The sequence below is a fragment of the Melospiza georgiana genome, chromosome 14 (assembly GCF_028018845.1).
Source record: "Melospiza georgiana isolate bMelGeo1 chromosome 14, bMelGeo1.pri, whole genome shotgun sequence".
Classification (NCBI taxonomy): Eukaryota; Metazoa; Chordata; class Aves; order Passeriformes; family Passerellidae; genus Melospiza; species Melospiza georgiana.
In genome coordinates this window covers 8,318,562-8,341,084 of record NC_080443.1, presented here as the reverse complement: position 1 = coordinate 8,341,084, position 22,523 = coordinate 8,318,562, and the positions used below count along the sequence as shown (strand labels likewise).

The window sequence follows — 22,523 nt, the reverse complement described above, 5'->3', positions numbered from 1 at the left end:
TTGAGCCCTCATTTCCTACAGTGATGAAGGCTGTGCCACCTCGCCATGGGGTCTGTTCCAGCCTTCCCTCACTACTCACTCTGACCCTGTGGGCAACGACGGCCCAGTTCCAGGGAGGAGTGAGTCCCAAACACTCTGAAGTTCCTGTAGCTTCCTTGCTAAATGTGGAGGGAAAGCTGAGCTAAGTGGTGGTGCTGCTGCTGCCTCTGGTGTGCTGGAAGGGCTGGGAGTGAGGGCTGGGTGAGGGAGCAGCGCTGGGACACAGCAGCTGCCTTGGCTGTCCCTCTGAGGCACCTGCAGCCACAGGCACCTGAGCCCTGCTGCCACCTGGGTTAGGGCAGGGGGGCAAGCTGGTGGCACTGCAGGAACATGGGAATGAATTGGGCAAGAAAAGAGAAGAAAATCCCATTAGAGACGGAGTTTAATTACTTTCACTGCTCAAGAAACGAGTTTCACTCAGGGAAAAGCAAGTGTTTGTTTGGATGCTGTTTTTTCATAGTGACCAACCAGCAACGCATCGATCTGGTACAGGACTTGTCTTTTTTTAGCAAAAGTGTGTGTTTCCAGGATCAGAGTGTTAACCACAGAGATACTTTGTACAAACCACACAGATTACCGGAACTGATAAGCATTGTGGTTGTCATCTCTAAAAATACCAATTGCTACTATAATAGCTGCTTTTTACCTTGCTCTCTATAGGATGGTACCTTTTTTAGAAGCTTCCACTGGCGAATAGACCTCCATATGTTTAAAAATACATCAAATGATTAGCCCTACTCTGTACTAAAATTGAAGGTGGGGAAAAAAACTTTGATATTGAAAATATGTTGCTTCAGGATTGTATCCTTTCTATTCAGGACAAAAATAATATTTTACTTCATCATATCTCTTTAAGTATTCAATAAGTCAGCCCAACTATGAGTTGGCAGTCATTGCCATGTGTATCACCCCTCATGAATACCTAAAGCAAAAGGCTTAATAACCACTGCATAGCTACAAGGTGTGCAGGGAGAAATTATGTGCAAAGAAGTTAAACTCTTGTAGTTGGCCATCCTTTGACAATAAATAATTGATATTATCTATACTTGTGAGGATTCTTAAATAGTGCATCTGGTACATACTGCACTGCATCGCTACAGTGATGTATTTCTGAGAATCTGCCTTAAAATTAATCACAAAATTCTCTGAATAGGAGCAGACTTGGCAGATTCAACACGGGAATGTTATACAAAAAGAAGTGCTTTACTGGTCATCAAAAGGAATGAGGATGATAGTGAGAACCATCTGGATAATCAAATAAACTGGCCAAGAAAATGCTTCAGTCATTCAGAAAATGGAAATAAGACAGCAAATACATATTTTTAAATATTTTACTGAAAATAAAACAAACAGTGTCTCTCCTCTGGCAAACCTCTGAATAGCTTCAGTAAATGAGCATGGTCCTAATCCAACAAAGCATATGCAAGCACAATGGTAACTACATTTATTTCATCCAGCTTACGTGTTGAAAGTTACATTTGTATTTAGGGCACTGCTGGATGGGGACCTAACCTGAATTATGCAGTCTTTGAACAGAGACTGAAGAAGGGGTTTGTTTTTAGCAGTGCATTAAAAGCACCAGAATGCCCCCGTGCCGGACGTTCCCGGCCTCTCTGCGAGAGGCCCCTCTGCGGGCTCTTTCATTTTCTACCACACAATCCCGAGCCCTTGTGACAGTCCCCGCGTGGTCCCGGCGGCGCGGAGCCCGCGGTGCCCGACCCTCGCTGCCCGGGCACGGCGGGGCCGCCACGACCGCGGGGCCGCGGCAGCGCCCGGGGCCCGTGGGGGCTGAGGGGGGCTCGAGCGGCCCCGGGGCGGCGCAGGTGAGGGGCGGCGGTGCCGGGCCGGGGCGGGCGGCGGTGCCGGGGGCGCGGAGGGCAGCGCGGCCTTTGTTCCCGGCCGGGCGCGGGGCAGAGCGCGGCCCGCGCGTGCGCGGGAGGGGGGGGGCGCCGGCGGGAGCGCGCCCGTGGTGCGCGCGCGCGCGGAGGCGGCGGCGGCAGGATCGCTCGGGCGCAGCCGGCGCGTGCCCGCGGCGCAGGGAGCGAGCGAGCGAGGCAGGGAGGGAGGCGGGGAGCGCGCGGTGGGCTCGGGCCGCGCACGGAGCGTCTCGGCCGGAGCGGCGCAGCGCAGTCGGCCCGCACGGAGCCGCCATCGGGGGAGCCAAGGCCGCCTCAGCGGGTCCCGCCCTGCCCGGCGCCCACAGGTGAGCGGCGTGGGGAGAGCGAGGGGCAGCGGGAGCGGCCGGCCCCGCGCGGCCCTCGGCCCCCGCCCGGGCCCCGCCGCCGCCCGCGGGAGGCCCCGGCGCGGCCGCGGGGCTGCCTCGGGACGAGGCCCCTGCGCGGCCTAAGCGCGGCCCGGGCGGGCGGTGCTGAGTGGCGGCCGCGGCTCGGGGGAGCGGGGCGCGGCGGGGCCTGCCGGAGCGGCGGCCCCGAGCCCTTCCGCCGGGCCATTGTGTGCAGGCGGAGGCGGCGGGCCGGGCCGGGCCTGCGCCGCCAGGGCCGGGGCTGCCCCTTTGTGGGCTCGGCCTCGGCCCCGCCGCGCTTTGTGCTCGGGGAGCGCCGCGGGCTCGGCGCGGCCCGGGGAGGCGGCCTGGCCCCTGCGAGCTCCCGGCGGGCCCGGCCGCCGCAGGAACGGGGCTGGCGGCCGGGGTAAATGTGCCGCTGGGTGCCCCTCGCCGGCATCACCGACAGGGCTGCTCGCTCTTACCTAATCCCGTGAGGGCAACGAGGGAGGGAGATTTTTGCCCATCCTACGGCTTCCCCTTAAAAGATGAAAAGGCCGGGGACCTTCGTGCCTTCCCCTTCTCCACGCTTTTAAAAGGACGGGAGAAAACAGCGTTTGTAGGGAAAGGCAAAGCATCTCACGTATTTCTTCAGGAGGAGAACCAAGTTTATTTTCCTGTGGTGAGCTGGTGGCACTTTTATTTTATGCTTACATTAATACAATATTTCTCCAGTATTCTCCTTGCGCCCTCCTTTTCAGCCAGACTGGGTGAATATTGCCTTGTCTTTATAATGAGCAGCCTACTCATAGTCTAAATAGTTAAAATGATTTGGTTTCTTTAAGGTGGCACATGGCTGTCTGTTAGGAAGCTCATGGCTAATTGGACTAGGTCGTGAAGGACACGGGATATTCCACGCTCGGGACATAGTTTCAGTTGTCTGTTTATCTCCCTTCTAAACTGAGACTAGCACGGTACATTCCAGAGGGGGAGGGAAATGGAAGGGACTCTTCTCAACCCTGATTTAATCAAGCTGGTCTGCAAGAAGATTTGAGTTATTGGAGTGCAGGTACACTAATACAGAGGTTTTTAGGGTAAAGCTTGGATCTCTGGACTGTTCGTTGCACGAAATTACTTTGAGGAATATACCTGAAGTAAAAATCGAGTGCTAGAAATTAGGTTCTTTTCAATGGAGACTAATGTTCTTAAGTAACCTTTGCCCTCTTCACAGCAGTGAAAAACATAGGGGAAAGCACAAGAATAAGACCTATCCATCAGTGATACAATTTTAGAAATCTGTTGTCACCTAAGAATTCTCAACCTGATGAAATGGTGGCGGTTTTGACCTGAAAGTGCGTGTCCAGATGAAGTGGCTGAACTGTTACTGTGCCATTTCTATTGATAAAGTTTTAATGCCATAGTCCAGTTAGACTGTAGTAGAAGAGTTAGCTCAGAAATTCAGCAGCTCCAGCTAAGTAGGTGTGAACTAAGGAAAGTGAATACTTTAAATAACAAGAGTACTTTTCATACTTAGGTTTGAGTGGAGTTGCTGCTCTTTGCTTTGTGTGAATTGAGAAAGAAATCCTGCTCAAATGTCAGACACCTGCCTCTAATGTGGAAAAGGGGAGCATGTGCCCATATTCATGTGAGAAGCAACTCTTTGGTCAGAAAATTCAGAGAAACCCAGTAGGACAGTTTTATGAACTGTGGTCTTCAGATGAAACATTCTGGAGGGCTGTGCATGCAGCTGCTATCAGAAACAGGATGTTCCTAATTTTAATTTAGGATCACTTTGCTTTATTTTTCATCTGTAGTCGTGCTTTTAGTCTTGTAGCTGTCAGCTCTAAAAGCTGGACTGAGTTTTGCCAAATGGATTTTTAGTGTCTTTTTTGCTTTAATACTTGTCTTATTTTCAGGAGCTAAACTGAAGCAGAATAGTCAAGGTAAATGAGTGATATTTGAAATTGTTGCCACATAAAGAACTCAGTCCTGCCGTTGTGGTGCATGTAGGCAGTGTGCAGCAGGCAGGGTGTGCTGTGTTTGCAGCTGCTGCCTGTGGTCACCTGAATTCCTGCTCAGAGCTGTCGGTGCTACCTGCTGCAGAAAGCCCCGCGCCGGAGCAGGCTCGAGTTCATCTCAGCCATCACGTGGTGCCTGAAGCTCAGGATCTCAGCTCCAGAGTTTGCAGTCTTAAATGTCATGAGCATTGTAGATGCAGATTTCTTTTCTGTTGCTTTGGTTTTTGAGTGGAAATCAGCATTTTAAAAAGGGAAAACTAGTTGTGACTTAAAAAAATAACCTGTAAGAGGTTTTTGGAGGTTTTTGTGTTTTTGTTTTTTTTTTTTTACTTTGACAAAATGCACAACAGAGACAAATTGTTGCCTTAATAAAATGCTTTCATTAATAAGAATTTTTCATTAGTAAGAAAAATTTGTTGTAAGCAGGTTACTCTTTTTGAAAGTGTTCATACTCTTCCTTTCCTAAATGTTCAATGGCATGGTAAAAATGTAATTTTGATGTGTGTTTTCTGTGTACATTATCAAATTATGGGCTGGAAATTGGAAGATATGCATAAGTGCTGAGTTGTTATCATGAGGTGTTACTTCAGGTGTACCTGAGATTTTGCTGTTAGCACTTTATTGCATCTAAGCAAAAATCTTCCTGTGTCAGTGACCTGGGGGTGTTTGACATGCCAGGGTACATTCAGCTGTTAACTTCACAGTGGAGTTAGGGAACACAGAAGCCAGCATTAATGCCCCATTTAATTGAATTTAAGTTCTGTACCACTACAGAGAGAGATATTCTAATTCTGATCAAACTGCATGCCATGTTTCTGTGATGGCCAGCACAACTGTTATACATACATGCCTGTTTGAGTGACTGTATAAAATGATGATTCTTTGTGTTATCATAGGAATAATGAGAGATTTGGTTACTAATTCAACAATACTTTAATCAGATAAAGTGCTAGATAATTACAGCTAACCAAATGGTCCACTTCTGATTTTTACTTGTTCTTCTTTATAGAAGCTGAATATGAGAAGTGAGGTTGTCTGTGTGTTCAGGGAGGAAGTAAAATGCTACTTAAATTATAAAATCTGTATTTGTCCTCTTGCACCTGGAAAAAATAATTATAAAATTAGCATGGATATATCCAGGACAATTGATGTAAGAAGAGCAGTAAATTGCTCTATAGACAGTTGATGGCCTTTTCCCCTTTTTGGTCTGCCTTATCCAGAAACACATTTTTATCTCTTCTCGTACCAATAGATGACCTTGCTGGACGTGAAGAAAAACAAGGAGAGTGTAGTGATAACTTGGCTGCTTAAAAAATTACTCATCCACTCCTTAAAAGTGAAAGAGAAGTTCTTTGAAGTGTGGTTTGTGTGGCTGGGGTGGTTTAACCCCAGCTGGCAGCTCAGTACCACACTGCCTCTCTCTTCACTTCCCCACCTGTGGGAGCAAGGAGAGAATTGCAAGAGTAAGAGCACAAAAACCTCTTGGATTGAGATAAAGACAGTGTAATAGGTGAAGGAGGAGCTGCACACCCAAACAAAGCAAATCAAGGAGTTCCTGCAGCACTTCCCATGAGCAAGGCAGGTGTTCAGCCATCCCCAGCAGAGCAGGGCTCCCTCATGCTGGTGGTTACCTGGGGGGACAAATGCCATCACTGCAGACATCCCCCCTTCCTCTCCTTCCCCCCAGCTTTATCTGCTGGCTGTGATGCAGATGGTGTGGAACATCCCTCTGCTCAGCTGGTCACCTGTCCTGCCTGTGTCCCCTGCCAGGGTGTTGTGCTCAGCCTCCCCACTGCTGGGCTGGTGTGAGAAGCAGGAAAGGCCTTGACTGTGTGCAGGAGCTGCTCAGCAATAGCAAAACCATCTCTATTTATCAGCTCTGCTTCCAGCACAAACCCAAAACAGCCCTGTCCCAGCCACTGCAAAGAAAGTGAACTCTACCCAAAGCAAAAGCAGCACAGTGGCATGAAGTCCTTAAATATTCTAAAGTTCTTTTCTAAAATTCTTGCACATAGTATTGAACAGAGCAAAAAGTAATTTAGTCTTTGAAGAAAGACAACAGTCACTTTTCAGGATTTTTTTTTTTAATGCTGTCAAGGAGGAGCATTAGAATGCCACTGCTTGTAAGAGTTACTTTCAAATACATGTTCAGATGAAGTATGTTGAAGGAAAATTATTCTTAAAATTTTGCTAATGTATGGATTGTGTGAAGGTTTTAACTGGAGTAGGGGTATTTTAAAGCAATTTGGTGTTAAACTGCAAGAAGGAAAGCTTGAAAATAAATTGCATAAAAATTTCTAGAATTGGTGTCTAGCTTAGAAATGTGCATGTGTTAAAAGGCTTATCTTTGTTGTTTGCTCTGTGTTACAGATCTTTCATGAGGGAAAGTTACATGTCTTATATATTTTACAAGGGGATGACAACTGCAATACAAGGCATCAGTTTTGTAAATCTTGGTACAAGTTGCTTTATGCTGAAGTGTGATGCAGGTATTAGTTTGAAGTGGGGTTTAAAAGATTTTTTTCCCTATGATTTTTTTTCAAAAGTCTGTTAGTCCTGAAAACTGTGGTTAGTTGTTGTGAGGAGGAGAAATCACGGCAGGTGTAGCCCCCGCAGGCTGTGGCACAGCCAGGACAGTTCTGTTCTGCTGGGCTGCCAGCGGTGCCTTGCAGTGTGGCTGCTCCCATGGCAGTGTGAAATGGAGCAGTTTCAGTGCCAAGTTCAGCTGCAAAGTGAACCTGTGAGGAGAGGGTGATGTTCCCAGTGCCCTTCCCAGGGCAGCTGGCACCGTGGGACCTGAGTTTGTCCCTGCAGGAGGTGCCACCCTCTGTCACCGCGGCTGCGCTGCCAGGGCAGGCTCAGAGCTGGGCAAGGATGGCTGGGCCTCCATTGCTCCATTGCCTCATGCTTTGGTGCTTCCTGGGCTGCCAGGGGAACTGCTCAGGTGCTTGTGCAAGACTGGTCTTGTTCATCACATTACCTTAAAGAGAAAGAAAACCAGGGGGTAAAAACAGGCAGCACAACCCCTCTGTTTGGTGGCAGCCTGCTTTTGTTTGTTGTGGAAATGGTGGAATTGCACTCCAGCATCCCCTGTGTGTGTGCCTGGTGTCATGGAGCCTGCATCCGGTGGGTCATTCTTCATGCTATAGATAAACCATTTTCTTTTAGTGCTGTGTGAAAGCTCTTAAGAAATGTTGTAACTGAGCAGTTTTCTTAGAAGTGCTATTAAAATATTTAAGAACCTTTAAAATATGGCATGTTGCTACTTTGAAAGGTAGTGACTGTAACTCCTTTCTGTAAAAATGGACTCTTGATTTTTTTTTGAAACCTCATTACCTTCTGTCTTTTTTTTTTTTTTTTTACCAACAGGGGTCTGCTACAGTTTTTATATTTTAATCTTCTTAAATTACCTAATGCTGTTTTGAAAATCATGTGGTAAACATGCTTTGATTTGCATTTTTGTGTGATACCTGTATGACCCCAGTTTAAGGTGTAAAAGAGAAACTTCTCAGTTTAAAGCTGATCACTTTTGCCTATATTTGAGCCTTCTCAGTTTAAAGCTGGTCACTTTTGCCTATATTTGAGCCTTAAGTCTTGCTCCTTTCTGTCTCACAAGGTGCATGTGCAATTGTCTTCTTGTAAATGTTGTAAAAATGCTCTGCTCAACGAACATTTTGGTTTCTGAATGACTGTTTATTTTGAAATATATATGCACATGTATTTATATAGAAGTCTTTAAAGTCATAAAACTGCTTTCATTCACAGGAACTTCCCCCTTTTTGTGCATGAAGGCATCAGCACAGTTGGGAGTTAATTTGTATAGGGTTCATCTCTCCATGGTCGATATCTGTGTGATTGCACAAGTGCCCTAAGGATGTAATTTGGAGACTGGTTGCACAGGTGTGACTAGGGAATCATTTGGCTGGCAGATGTTGATGGTGTACTATGAAATTTTAGTGTGGCTTTGTGCTGGGTCAAGTCAAATTATTTAGAAAGGAAATTTTACAGATAAAAAAATATGCATTCTATAATAGAAGCTAAGATGGACATTCTTCCAAAGCAGCACCTGTAAAACAGTAATTTTAAGAGCACTTTTGCTCATATTGAAAACAGCTGCTGACCTAAACAGTTTTGTTTAAAAGTAATGTGTTCTGCTTAAACAAAAGTTGTTGTTCCTTGTACAGTCATAGTTCTCCCATGCATGCAAAGGTGCTCATGTAGTTATGGAGTTGAGTGTAGGGAAAAAGAGGATTTCATTGAAAGCTGTTCTATAATGTGCATATGGAGAAGTAGATGTAAGGTTGTCTATGAAACTTTAATTTTTTTTATTTCTCATTTTTTTGAATGCTTGATCTTCCAGCCTGTTCTGGTTTTAGACAGAATTTTCTATTCTGCTTTAGACAGTGATTCTTGGCTAAGAGTTGATGTTAGAGATTCAGCACTGCAACAGACTCAAGTGTTGATTTTGAATACATAACAGAAGAGAGGAAAGTTTTTTGCAGAGAAAGACAGTGATAGGTCTTGAATTTAGAAAGTGCAGATAAAGAGAACATGAAGTAGCAGAAAAATATGTCTACTCCTGTCATTTCCAAACCATTTATAATATCTTGTGTTTTAACTTCTGGTGCAGACTCAGGCCTGACTTCAGAGTGATTATGACAGAATTTTAATTTTGTATGCTATGAAGCAATTCCCAAGCAATACAAATAAGTGAGATAGTGTGTACATTTTACTTGACATTTGAGATGTACCTGATCAGAATTTAATGGCAATAAAAGAACATATAATTCTCTTGCCCAAGAGCTTTTTTTTCTTCTGAATTTAAATAACTTGCTTGACAATCTGGGTACTTGGAGCTTCACAAAAGACACTGAGGGATTTTTTTTTGATAATTCAAGGATCCCTCCAAAGAAAGGTTACTTAACTTTTCATAAAATCAGGAGGGCCTTCAGATTAGATACAATAGAGGTGGTGAGAAGGGTGTTGCCAATGTTTTCATAATTTGTGTCTTTGATGTACAAAATACTGGAATGAGTAGAGAGCAGTTATCCATATGTGAGCAGGAGTTTGAAAGTAAACTGTGATTGAAGTCTGATGATGGTGGACTACAAAAACTGAGATGTTAAATAATTTAACAGTGTCTTTTAGTGTGTAATGGTATTCAGTTATTACTGAAGTAAATTTGAATAGGGTCTAACAGGGTTAACTTGGTATCCTTATCAAGTAATTTCAGTCTTTTTGCATTAATGTGTCAGACTCACAGCTACTTGTGGTAGTTTAAAACCTGTAAAAGGCAGGGAAGTACTTGTTGTGGTGACTCAGAAACTCGTGACAAAACAGGAACTAGCCGCAGGTCTGCCTTGCCACAGACTTGTGCTCTGCACCACTGATCGTGGGTTTGGGTGACTTTTTTTTAAAGGTTTCAAGGAATGCTCAATGTTTCCATGCACCATGGTGGGCGGGGACATCAGCTGCTGCCCCCAGCTCTGCTCCTTGGACATTTCCTGGGACTGCTCTTCCTGGGAGTTAAAGCTGCATTTCAGAGCTGAGGGTTTGATGAGAGAGAAGCTGTAGAGCTGTTGCTCTCTGCAGCAGTGTAACCAGCCTTGGCTGCAGAGCTGTCAGTAGCCGAGTGTGAGAATTTGATTAACATTTTAATAATGATTTTAAAAATATTAATTATTGCGGCAATTGAATTTTCATGCAATAATATTACAGGAAAAGTTGATTCAGAATTGATGAGTGGGGAAAAGCTAAGTCACTGCAATAAAACAGAATTGGTTCTAATGGAGGCACATGGGCTTCAAAGAATAGGTTCCAGAAACACAAGGCAGGCAGAAAATGGGAGGTTAAAGAAATGAAGTACTGAAAAGTGTGGAACCATCAGAAATGCAAAAGTCCCACTGTAGTTTTGTACTACTTTTACTAAAGTCTTACATAGTCTAAGCTCAGTCCTTTCTGTTTTCTACCTGTGGTGTATCAACAAAGTACAAAAACCCGTGGCCCACCTTACGTTGCCACAGCTTTCATTTTGAATTAATATGCATAGTAGGAAAATTTTAGTTCCAAAATTTGGAAATGTCTGTTTTAAAAATACAGACTTGCTCCTTTACTTTTAACTTTTAAAAGTAAAGGAACTTTTTGTGTGTTTTATTGTGTGTATTTATTTTGTGTGTTTTATTCTCCTTGTGGTGTGTGTCTCTGATAAAATGAATGCATTATCTTTATCAGACATTCTTCTAATAGTTCTTACTTTTGAAGATTATTTTAAAAAAACAGATTTGTAAAAAGTGTCACTCAGACTAGGGATTCTGTAGTTTAGTACCAGAGATTCTGAAAAATTAGTAATTTCTGAGGTGTTAAAAGTTAGGCTTCCAGTGCCACTAGAGTGTGTTCTGTGGTGCTGGATGTATCTGTGTAGGATCCATAGCTGACACACCTTGTGGCACCATGGTCTGTGCTCGGCAGTATCTTCATTCTCCAAGCCCTCCCCTACACATTTGCCCTCCTGGGTTTAGATTGCCATACTTTACACAGGCTCCACTGTCACCAGGGCTGCATACAGCAATACAGAACAAGTGAAGGATCCCAAGAAGAAGTGATTATTTAAAGTGGAAGTATGTACAAACCTAAGGAATGAACAAGATGGAGGCATCTTTATAAAAGCAGTCAATGTATGTCATCCTGTCCTGGCTTCCTACAGAGGGGCTTTCTGTGTCACGGGTCAGTCTCCTGCAGGGCAGCCTTTATTTGTAGGTCTCTTTGATTAGGTCTAGTTATTTTGATGGTCTGCTCCCTACTACTGTTGAGTTATGCAGGAAAAATATTGAGCATAAAATAGGTGTTGAATTTGAGTTGGAATAGTTATCACAGAAGGCCTTGGTAAGTGAAGGCACATCAGAGTCCAGGTACTTCTTTTAGCTGAGCCTGACTGAATTCAGGTGAGAGCTCCCATGCCACACCCTCCTCCCTGTGTGTGCCCCAGACACAGCAGTGGTGATGCAATATTGCATGGCAATTACAGCATGCACTGAGGAGTGTAGGGTTTGCAAAATCAGACTGAGGGAAGAAACACAGCCCCCAAATTGTCACACATGGTAGGATTTGCTGTTACTGTTTATAGAGGGGGTTGGTTATTTTTTTTTTCTTTCCTTTTTAAAAAAATTCTAACAGAGTGTAATTGTATACAGAGCCCATCTATGATGCCTTGTAGAACAATTGAGTGCTTCCTGTTTAGAGACTTCTGAATGGCAGTATGAGCATGAAAAATACCTGGCTTTCCTCTTTTCTGTTGCTCTTACTAGTTCACTCTGTAGCTGATCCTTCTGTGTGCCTGCCTTACTTTCTATTGCAGCATTGTATGTCCAGAACTTTTAAAAAGGTAGCTGTCTCCCTGTGTTTATAGATAGTACTGGGCTGAACTGTGGAAGGATGATTCTGACACAGCTCAATTCAGTGTGTTCTGTGCACAGTGAACAGAAACTAGATACTACTAAAAATAAAATAAAAATCTTTTCCCTGTTACTTAGTTTGCATAGAGTTATCTGTATTTTTCATATGAAGTTTTCTTTAGTTTCTTAGATTCTCTGGTTTCTGCCATCCTTATTTTGAGACAGCAGGCTGCAGGCAGACACGCCCTGTTGGGTTTCTGAGAGGGCTCTGGGGGCACAGGTGCCAGGTTGGGTCCATCCCATGGTTATGGGGCTGTGGGGTCCCTGGGGGCAGCTCTGGCTGTCCTGTGGCAAGGAGAGCTCTGGCCACTGGCTGCACTGGGGATACAGAGCTGGGGAAGCAGGGAAGAGAGGGCTCTTGTCAGACAGCTCCACCAGGTGCAGTGCAGGACACAGCCTGGAGCACTGTTTCTCTATCACCAGCTCATACCTCTCTGCTCGGTGGGATTTGGCAGTGTCACAGCAAGACAAGTTATTTGCCTGTTTTTAAAAAGGAAAAATATGGTCAAGTCCAATATGGAAGTGGTCCATGATCTTTTTAATGCAGGGGTTTGGTTTTGATTTGTATTTAAAGAGTGGTTTTTCCCTGTATTTTTGTTTAGCTGTGTGTAGTTTCAGAATGAAATTCGGGGATTCATCAGGTTTTTTGGCAGTGTTGTTCCTCAGCTTTCCTTCCCTCACAAGATTGAGGTACCATAGCAGCGTGGGCTCCAGTGTTCTGTGCAAAGGTGGATGTTGAAGCTCTGTTTGAATGGAGAAGGTTATTCACTTGTTGGAATTGAAGTTCTTTGTTGCATTTAAAATTGAACACTTCAGTCATAGTAGTTAGTTACTGTGATTTTGATGTGGTCATTCTATGTCTTCTACAGCATATAGTTCCTTCCTAATTTTACCTTATAAAGTTGTTGGAAAGAAAATGTTTAAGAGCTAGGGAAAAACCTCTCCTGGGCTGATGCTGAATATTGCAGCATATCTCCACAGGAGAAATGGTGAGCAACAGCAGTGAGGCAGAAATCAAACAGCACTGACCTAAGTCAGGTGTTTGCACTGAGTTAGAAATAGGTCACAGGTTTGGAGGGTGTCACAATGCTGTTGGTGTTTCCATGGCTGTGTTTGTGTCTGCATCTGCCAGTGGGGTGTGCTGAGCTCGGAGAGGGGCAGGACAGGCACTGCCATGGCTCCATTGGGATCGTGAGGGAGCACGTGTGGGACACACCAGAAACGGGGGGTGTCAGGGACTGGGGAACAAAGACAATTCCATGGTTCTATAAATCTGTTGGGATTTCCCTTCCTGGTGGTTGGAAAATGGGGTTGGTAGGGAATGTCTTGAGGTGCAAGGAAAAAGCTGCCTGCAGTTTCAGGCAGACTGGGTCACTGCAAGGTAGAGGGAAATGGTCTAATTGTGTATGAAAGAGAGATGAACTGGACAGATGATATTTTGGCAAAGGAAATCATCAAGTCTTGACTCAATTTTGTTTATTTTGGTCTCATTTTATAATTGTCAGTTACATTGGATTGATCTAGCTTTTACTTGTTATGCAGGAAAAGAGAAGCCCTGAGGTGTCTGAAATAACAAATAGCATAGTTAAGGGCACCAAAGAAAAAGAGTGTCTGCAAGGGTTGAAAAAAATTAGTCAAAACCATGTATAGAGACTAAATTGTATTATATAGTTGATTAATAATTTATGTCATGAACTGTCTTCTAAAAATTCTGAAGTAGGGCAGCAGGTCCAGAGGCTGGGTCTGAGCAGGGGTGCACGTCTGTCCAGCCTGCGTTTGATCCCGACCATCCCAGGCCCTTGGGATCCAACATCTCCCAAGAGCTGGGAAAGAGAAACTGATACACTGCAAAAGGCAAAGCCCTGGGCCCTAAAATGTCTTTGAAATTAAATAAAATTAAAAATACTAGTTTCTTTAAAAATATTGGCAATATTTTCTCTGATATGTTTTATGTTTAATGAGTATTTTCAACCTTTCATTTAGCTTTTGGGTTTTGACATTCTTTGGCTTGTGTTATGTCCTGAAAAAAGTAACTTGTGTTTCTCACAACTTCATCCTATTCTCATATCCAGTGCTCTCTAGCAGTATTGTGTGTAAAAAAGTCTTATTCTCAAATATGAATGTACTGTTGAAAAAGATGAAAGATTTTCTATCACTTTGTTGGTGGCTGTAATGCATTAAGGGTGCACTTTGAATGGGAGTTCCTGCATGGAGTTAGTTTTGAAATGTTATAGAAAAAATTATGTTGTTGCATCACATACAGACAATTGTGATTAATTTTTTTCTGTCCTTTTATTACTCTTATATGAGACTTTTTCCCTTCCAGCCATTAAGATGACTACACAGAACTTTGGTGTGTGTTTTTTTCCCCAAACTAATATTCAGTTACGCTTTCAAAAGCTAGCCAAAATGCTAAACTCAAGGCTAATCTACGTGATATGGGTGAGGATATGAGAGAAGATGTGCTATTTGATGTGAGAGAAGTGGATGATGCTAAGTTGAATTTGTCAGAGGTGCCCTGCATTCCAGTGAAGCGCAGATGTGATTTTTAGAATGTGTCTGGAGCTAACACCTTGATAAGGTGAGAAGGTGGAAGAGTGTCAGTCTGGTCCTGTTTATCATTGATAACTCCCTGGCACATGAGGCACACGATCTTTTTCAGCTTTTTCAAACTACTTTCTGTGCACCTATGTCTCAGCAGAGCTTTTTAACCAGTGCTTTGGTTGTGCTTCCCATTGCCCCGGGATTTTGGTTCTGTGTCCGGGTCCCAATGGCTTTGTCCCCAGGCACTGTGCAGCCGGTGGCGCTGCCACACGAGGGGTGGCACCTGGCCACATGCTCTTAGTTCCTCAAAAGCTGTTTCTGTGCAGTTTTGCTTCAGCTTTTCTGTTCTGCTTGTAAACTCTCTTGACTCTTACCCAGTGGGATGCTGTATATTGCAGGTTTGCGGGTGAGACTGAAGGAAGCCTTGTATGAGTGGGCAGGTTTTCTTTGTAGCAATTGGCATTATTTGTAGTGCTGATAAAAGTCTTCTGGAAAAGGACTTGGATTTCAAATAGTAGGAAAGCATTTTTAAAGATAATTATCTTTACTCAGATTTTGTGGCCTTGCTTTTTATGTGACCACAACAGTTTATCTCTGTGTGTTTGTTCTGTTGCCTCCACTGAAATTAGTTAGTTCTGTGACCTTACCATCATTACATCAGCGTTCCATAATGTCTAAGCTTTCCTGAGCAAAGTGTGTGTATCACAAGTGTGTTGACTTGGCTTCCAACGGCTTTATCCTTGTACCTGCTCTATTTTTCTAATAGTCCAAGCTGATAATCAAATACACCACATTGTTTTAGTTCTGTTGGTCATCTTTTCCTTGAGATTATGCTTTTGCTTAATTGAGTAATATTTATACAGGTGGAGAAAATTCCTGTTGAACAGGACTTTACAGATCCATAGTGAAAGATGCTCATCTCAGGAATATCCTTGAAATAGTAGGAAGTGATTTTCATGTCTTGGCAGAGTTTTGAATGGAAGCTGTAGCTTTTCCTAGCAGTTATTTCGGGGGAGGCGGCGGGCTTTCTCCGTGCGCACGTGTGAGGCCGGGCCGGGCCTGCGGGGTGTGTGGGGCGGCCGGGCCGGGCCGGATCTCGGTGCCACGGCGGGGCGGGGCCGGCTCCCGGTTCCGCGGGAAGGGCGGGGCCGGCTCCCGGTTCCGCGGGCGGGGCCGAGCCGCGTCCTCCCCGGAGGCGGTGGTGGGAAGGGCGGGGCGGGGCGGGGCCGTCCCGGCCGGCAGTGCCGGGGGAAGCTCGGGGAACCATTTTGGGGCGCGGGGCCGGAGCGCGGCCGCGCATGGGGGCGCTGGGCCCCGCCCGGGGCGGTGACATCCGGGCGCCGCGCGGGGCCCCCCGGCTGCCGCGGGGCTTGGGGCGCCGCCACCGCCCGGCCCGCGGCCCCAGCCCGCCCGTGCTGCGCGGACGCGCCATGAGCTCCTCCGCGCCCCATGACGGGCAGATCCGCCTCCAGCGGGCCGTACTCCTGGAAGGGCGTCTGGTCTGCGTGCTTGCCGGGGAGTAAAGCCTGCAAGGGGAAAGGTAGCGCCGTTTGCATTGCCTTGTGCGCAGTATTTAACGCTGGGCTTGTAGGAGATGTGGAGTTATGTCCCGCGGGAGGTCTCGGTAGCCTGTGCACGTCACCTTTCCCAGAACAGTGTTGAGAATGCTTTTAGCAACAGGTCGGTGCTTTCTAGATGTTACCAGGAGCAGCTTTCCTTGATTTAGAGCTAGGAGATCTTCAGATGCGTTTTTCCCTTTTCACTCTTACTGTTGTGTAAATCTTTTTGAATACGTGTAGTCCCTTTTGATAACTGGAGTTAAAGGACCTAATACTCTTGAAAATGACACCTTAGTGTTCCTTAGTTTGTCCCTGTTGCTTAGAAGCTTGTTCCTAACGTGTGCAAATAAATATAATGAAATAGCAAATATTGCATATAAGTGTTTTTACCTGTACTAAGGGGTTTGTAACCAAAAATATATTTAAACTTTATCTCCAGTTCTGTAGTTGTTTTTCCTGGGTTTGTAATTGTATTGTTTTCATAGTTTGGTGGGTTAAAGTATTCCACTGTTAAAACTTCTCCTTGTGATTAACTTGTAACTTTTGAGATAGCCATAAAAGATGTATTATTCATCTTGTGTGTTAACAAGAGTGATGAAAATGTAGGCTTTGGGCAGGTTTAGGCTTGGTAAATTACAGTTTATAGCATTATGCAGTGTCTTTCCTGCATGCTAATCCCAGTGGTCTGGTTCAGAGATTGCTCCTCGCTTCCAGTGCCGCTCCTGTGGGTGCTGTGGAAGGTGTGTGTGAAGGCTGCTCACACAGGAGCACTGCTGACACAGTTCTGTTCTCCAGTGCCTCTGTACCTGAGAAAGCTCAGGTGGGAAGTGCATCTGTGCACAAGGTCTTTCACAAAGTTTTAGGTTGCTTCATTGAACTGTTGCATGGGCTCAGCGAGGTGTAATTAAAGGCAGCAGAGCTCACCCAGCTTGTCAAGCTGCCCAGGGAACTGGTCTGACACAGTGGCTTTCACCAGCGTTATCTGCAGGTTATGGAGGATCCCTGCATCAGGATGTACAGGGTCAGGCAAGAGGAAGCACACACAGCTTTTCTGAAATGTGTGTGTTTGCAGTATTTGAAGGGAAGCTTCTCCCAGAATTTTGCATCTGAATATGCTTGTTATTTCTGAGCTCTTCCCGAGCGATCGGTGTGATCAGCACTGGTTGTCCCGTGTCCATGGCTTGTTCTGGAGCACAGAACTGCAGGGTGCCCCCACCTGCAGCTGCTGGGACACAGAGCAGGGCAGCTGGCAGGGCCTTGCTGCTCCATCCCCCGGCTGCTGCAGCATCACTGCCCCAGGACACATGCTGGATTTGTCACAGACATCCTAAACTTCTCATCTGAGCTGGAATGCCTCATAGTGGGAAGACACAGCCAAAAGACACAAACATCCTACAGGATCAGCTATGGCCCAGCACTGAAAACTGCTGCATGGGTGTTTTTCCTAAGTATTTCTAGACCACCAAGACTGAGATGGAGGAAGAGTTTGGTGGGTTAGGAAGATGCTGTCAGTGGGACTTGTGAGACTCACAATTCTCAGACACTGATTTTATATCTTAGACACTCATACTTCTCCAGCTCTGGGGAGAGGTACTTCTGTAGAGGAATTTGGACTTGTCTGTCTCTTGTTACTTTTTAAATGTCAAGGACTAAGTCATTTTGCAAGGAGGAATCTCTTAGTTCCTCTGCTTTGTGCCCTGAACAGTGCATGTCTTGCAAAAGCATGCACAGTATGCTGCTCTGAGCTGTCTGGTCCAAGTATGAGTAAGTTTGTGGGTGAAATGATGCTAAATATGGGAAGCTTGCCTATTGCCTAGTATTCCCATGTCAAATAGCAAGGAGATTAAAGATGAGGTTTATTTTGAGAGCTTTATACGTACGTGACAGATCCAGAGCTGGTTGTACTCACAGAGAGGCACTTAGGGTGGCTGAGAATTGTACTGTGTAACAGAAGCCAATTTTGGATAGCATTTTATTTAACTGCCCTTTACCTACAAAGGTATGGTTTATTTTTTCAAAACTGTGTTTATTTTTTCAGATAGTGCTAGTAATTTCTTTTCCACAAGAAGGAGGAGAGTTTGGAGTGCAGGAAAACATAACATGTTAAGAAATGTGGTTGGTACTTGTTCCACATCTGTGGAATGCTTGAGCAAGCTGTTTGGTCAGACAGCTGTCACCTTTGTCTGGGGACATTGGAGAGGGCAGAAGTTCAGTAGGAGCTCCACTGAACATAGAACTTCATCAAGAGGGACTGAAAATGTCTGAGTATTTACATGGTACAATGAATTCTCAAATTTAGCAAGTTTGAATTTTTAATCTTATTTGGGAAATTAGATAAAGTAATTGCTTTGGGGTTTTTTTTTCTGGTATCCTCCCAAATGGTTTAGTAAAGGAAGCTGAAGCAGTGGCTGTGCTTTACAAGCTGTCGGCCTCTGTAGCAAAGTAATGAAGAGTCACTGTCCTATCCTGGGGAAAAAAGTAGGGTAGTAATTGTCTGAGCTGTGTTTTTCAACTTTTTAAAAATAAATTACACTGTAAGCATGGTTACTGAGAAGGTCACATCCAGAAGATAGGTTTTTTCCATTAAAAATGCCTCATTTCTCATACACAACAGCTTAGAATTGTTCCATACACAGAGTTGATACGTACAAGTGATCTGGGTGAAGCATTTCATAAATGCAATATTAAAAAACAAACCAACAATAACAAGCATTTTATTTTTAGCATGTTTTTACTCCCCTCCCTTGCAGCTTCCAGTAGGTAAATGCCACTTCAGAACAATGAGCAGAACTTCTTCACTTGTTGTTTAGATGTCACGCGAGTGTCTGTGCCGTATGTGCACAGCTGATCTACACGTACCAAGTGCAGTTTGTAGTACCTGGGAGGGGGTTGCTTTCATTGCTGTCTTACTGTCTCTTGAAGCTTTGTGAGTCAGGAAATGCTGTGTGCATGGCAGTGAAGTGTGCTGAGATCTGAACTGTGTGTTGTGTGCTCTGTTGCAGAAATGAGCCGTCAGACCGCCACAGCCCTACCCACAGGTACCTCCAAGTGCACGCCATCGCAGAGGGTGCCCGCGCTGACGGGCACCACCGCCTCCAACAATGACTTGGCCAGTCTCTTTGAGTGTCCCGTGTGCTTTGACTATGTGCTGCCACCCATCCTGCAGTGTCAGAGCGGCCACCTGGTCTGTAGCAACTGTCGGCCCAAGCTCACGTGCTGCCCCACCTGCCGCGGCCCGCTGGGCTCCATCCGGAACCTGGCCATGGAGAAAGTTGCCAATTCCGTACTATTCCCGTGTAAATACGCCTCCTCCGGCTGCGAGATAACTTTGCCACACACAGAGAAAGCAGACCACGAGGAGCTGTGTGAGTTTAGGCCTTACTCCTGTCCCTGTCCCGGTGCTTCGTGTAAATGGCAAGGCTCTCTGGATGCCGTCATGCCGCACCTGATGCATCAGCACAAGTCAATTACGACGCTGCAGGGAGAAGATATAGTGTTCCTGGCCACGGACATTAATCTTCCTGGTGCTGTTGACTGGGTTATGATGCAGTCTTGTTTTGGCTTTCATTTCATGCTAGTGTTGGAGAAACAGGAAAAGTATGATGGTCACCAGCAGTTCTTTGCAATTGTACAGCTGATAGGAACGCGCAAGCAAGCGGAAAACTTTGCTTATCGACTCGAGCTAAACGGGCATAGGCGGCGATTGACTTGGGAAGCAACTCCTCGATCCATTCATGAGGGCATTGCAACAGCCATTATGAATAGTGACTGTCTAGTCTTTGACACCAGCATTGCACAGCTCTTTGCAGAAAATGGCAATTTAGGCATCAACGTAACTATATCCATGTGTTGAAATGGCAATCGAACCTCTTCAGGCCAGTGTTTAAAACCGTTGCATTTAATTTAGCAGAAATAGGGTAACCATCTTTGACTGTCAGACAAATTATTTGGTAGATGGAGGGTAGACATAAATGAAGGTAAATAAAAGGAAAGGCTGTTAAATTACAGGAAGCAGTTGCATGTAGTAACTAATATATTTAAAATAAGTCAACAGTAAACCACTGAAAATATATATACACCCAAAATGGGCATCTTTTGTATTAAGAATTGATTCTACAGGAAATGTTGTAAAATAATTCTAAAACTTGTTTGTAGATTGATTGTACTGTTGAAAAGGATACTGTTTCGTGTTTTTGTTTGTGTTTTTTCCTCCCCCTTTGACTGACAAGCCATGTTGAGCGGTCTGGTCCTGGCCGCTGCTTCCCCTCCTCCTCCCCACCCCCCCTTTGTAAGTCACTACATAGTATTGCTGCTGTTTGTGTATATTTTTTGTGTATTTGCTAATTTTTATTAACTTCTAGTTTTTCATTAAATAAATATGACTTTCTTTTCTGTAATTCAGGTTTTTCTCTTTTTTGTATCTTTTTAAGATTAATTACAGGTGTCATCTTTTGATATGCATAATTGCTATGGTAAAACTTATATTTCTGTATGTTTGGTAAATTTTGTCTCTTTCCAGTAGTCAATTCATTGGTGATACTGTTCTTAATTGAGCTATTTGTGAATGTACTGAACTCGAAAGGAGTGCTTATGTTCAAAGATGTGTCAGGAAAGACAGCTCCTTTAAAAACAGGTCTAGATGTTGTTGTACTTTGAGTTATCTTCTAACAAAAATGAAACAATTATTAAGAACTTTCCGAATTTGAAAAAAAAAAAAGCAATTCACATTTCAAATTTAGAGATGCTTAGAAAATTGATTGCATCCTCGTATTTGTTGGTTTGCAGTACAAAGGAAGTACTGTATTACACACTATTGTAATTATAAAAGCAGACCATTTGTCTAAAAAAAAAAAGGCAGTCAGAGTGAGATGTTTTCAGTCTTTTTATATTTGTCATTAAAAGATTACCTGGCAAATGAAAAAAAAACACAGCCAACTTCTGCTTTTTGCTTTAGCTCAAAGTTTGACACATTGATGCTCTTGCTCAGTTTCTTGTCTTCATGTCTTTTGGTTGTTACTAAAGCAACTGTCTGGAACTGACTTTTGTATCTCATTTTGGTGACATGATCCACATGACAATGCAGATAAATCTCTTCCAGGTGTGACTGACCAGCCCTAAAGGCTTTGGAAGGATACTGGGCTTTGTGCAGACTGCCTGTATGTGCAAACCTGAACCACGAATGTAAATGGGATTTGTGTTACAAAGCAGACCCGGACAGGAGCAGGGAAAGCTGTTCCACCTCAGCAGGAAGGAAACCTTTGTCAGAGTGAGAGGTGGCAGCCGTGTGGGGGAGCTGGTCTGGCTGTTGGCTACTTTTGTAACACATTAAAATACAGTTTATTTACTGTGCACTGTCTTAACTTTCTTATCAGAAGTTGATCTGTTAGGACAACTCTTGTTCTTACTGTTTTTGATGCATGATGAGGTAAGTAGTTCTACAGGTAAGGAACATAAAATCCATTGGGTTGGATTAATAAAATACTACAGAAATAGTTGGCTTCATGTAGTAAGGTTTCACTCTGAAAATTTGATACTTAAGACTGTTTGAACTGTGCACAGATGTAATTTAAAAGATGTACTGGTACCTTGTGACAGTAGATAAATGCTTCCAAAACTCCTGCAATCTAGCATTTTTTTTTCTTTTTGAATATACAGCCAACTGTTTGCAGTTTTCTAAATTCAGTCATTATTCTCACCTAAGTAAGCTTGTCTATATTTACCTCCAGTGTGTCTTCAGCAGAAAGTTGGCTAAATACTCTTTAGAGGAGCCCCCATCTATCTCCCTTGCCTCCCTGGTGCCTGCCTGGCTGTGCTGAGGGAAGGTGGTGGGGAATGTGTGTGGGCCCTGAGAGGCCAGGGCTGTGCAGGGCTGGTCACTGCTGAGCTGGGGAGGCCTCAGCTGGGGCTGTGTCACCCCTGAGCCCTTGTGCTGAGCCACGGTGGGCTGAAGGTCAGGGCTGTGCCCTGGAAGGGGCCTTCAGGAATGGCCTCTGCAGTGAGCTTCAGAAGCTGTGCTCAGACAGGTTTGTTCATGTTTCACAGAGGACAAGAGCTATAGCATAACTACTGTATGCTGACTTACTGTAATGTAAATTAGTATTGCTCCATTTGGTGTTAAATAATTGTGTAAAACCTTTAATATCCATCATCAGATGGAATTATGAAATCACCCTTGGGCCCAGATCCTCAACAGTATTAAAAGCCTAAAGAGTGAGGATCTGGTAAGTCAACTACACTGTTATATATGAAAAAAAGAAACCATACTAGAAGTCTGTACAGTTTACTACCTTATCTAAAATAAATGGTGTATTAAAGCCTGGCATTGTCTTAACATTAGCTGTTTATTTTAGAAAGTGCTGTTTTACTTTGCTGTATTGGGAGGAGTATTCAAATTTGTCTCTAAAAGATGAAACACAGTAAATCTTGCATTTGTCTGCTAGCACTACCTCCATGGTTTTTCATTGCCCTTTTGGAAAAAAAAGGCCTTAAAATGTTTGACAAATGTGGATGTAAATGTTTTGATTCTGTTGTGACAGTTCCTGCTAGTTCTTGTTTGCAGTAGTGGTTTAAAATTAAAGCAGGTGAATGGTTTTGTATTGCTGCCTGTCCTGTTGTTTTACCCAGAATCTTTTCCAAGCTGCTGTGATTAAAGCAGGAAGTGTTCCAGTGGGATAGTTACTGTCTGTAGCAG

The 22,523-nt window shown here is 44.3% G+C and overlaps 1 protein-coding gene across 2 annotated transcripts; it reads left to right on the top strand.

The window, feature by feature from the left end:
- Positions 1-2,130: 2,130 nt before the first annotated feature.
- Positions 2,131-22,428, top strand: SIAH1 (siah E3 ubiquitin protein ligase 1). 2 transcript variants are annotated; one of them, XM_058033997.1, is made up of 2 exons: positions 2,131-2,242; positions 18,835-22,428. In XM_058033997.1, exon 2 carries the CDS (start codon positions 18,837-18,839, stop codon positions 19,683-19,685), a length of 849 nt encoding a protein of 282 aa, XP_057889980.1. In that variant the 5' UTR covers positions 2,131-2,242; positions 18,835-18,836; the 3' UTR covers positions 19,686-22,428. The 2 variants fall into 2 exon arrangements, with proteins under 2 accessions (XP_057889980.1, XP_057889979.1); XM_058033996.1 differs by lacking the exon at positions 2,131-2,242 and adding an exon at positions 15,692-15,813.
- Positions 22,429-22,523: the final 95 nt, after the last annotated feature.

Excerpts from the sequence above, each read along its gene's own strand:
- SIAH1 (XM_058033996.1), top strand. The coding sequence starts at position 15,723 with ATGACGGGCAGATCCGCCTCCAGCGGGCCGTACTCCTGGAAGGGCGTC. Across the intron at positions 15,814-18,834 it reads TAAAGCCTGCAAGGGGAAAG|AAATGAGCCGTCAGACCGCC; the intron begins GTAGCGCCGTTT and ends GCTCTGTTGCAG.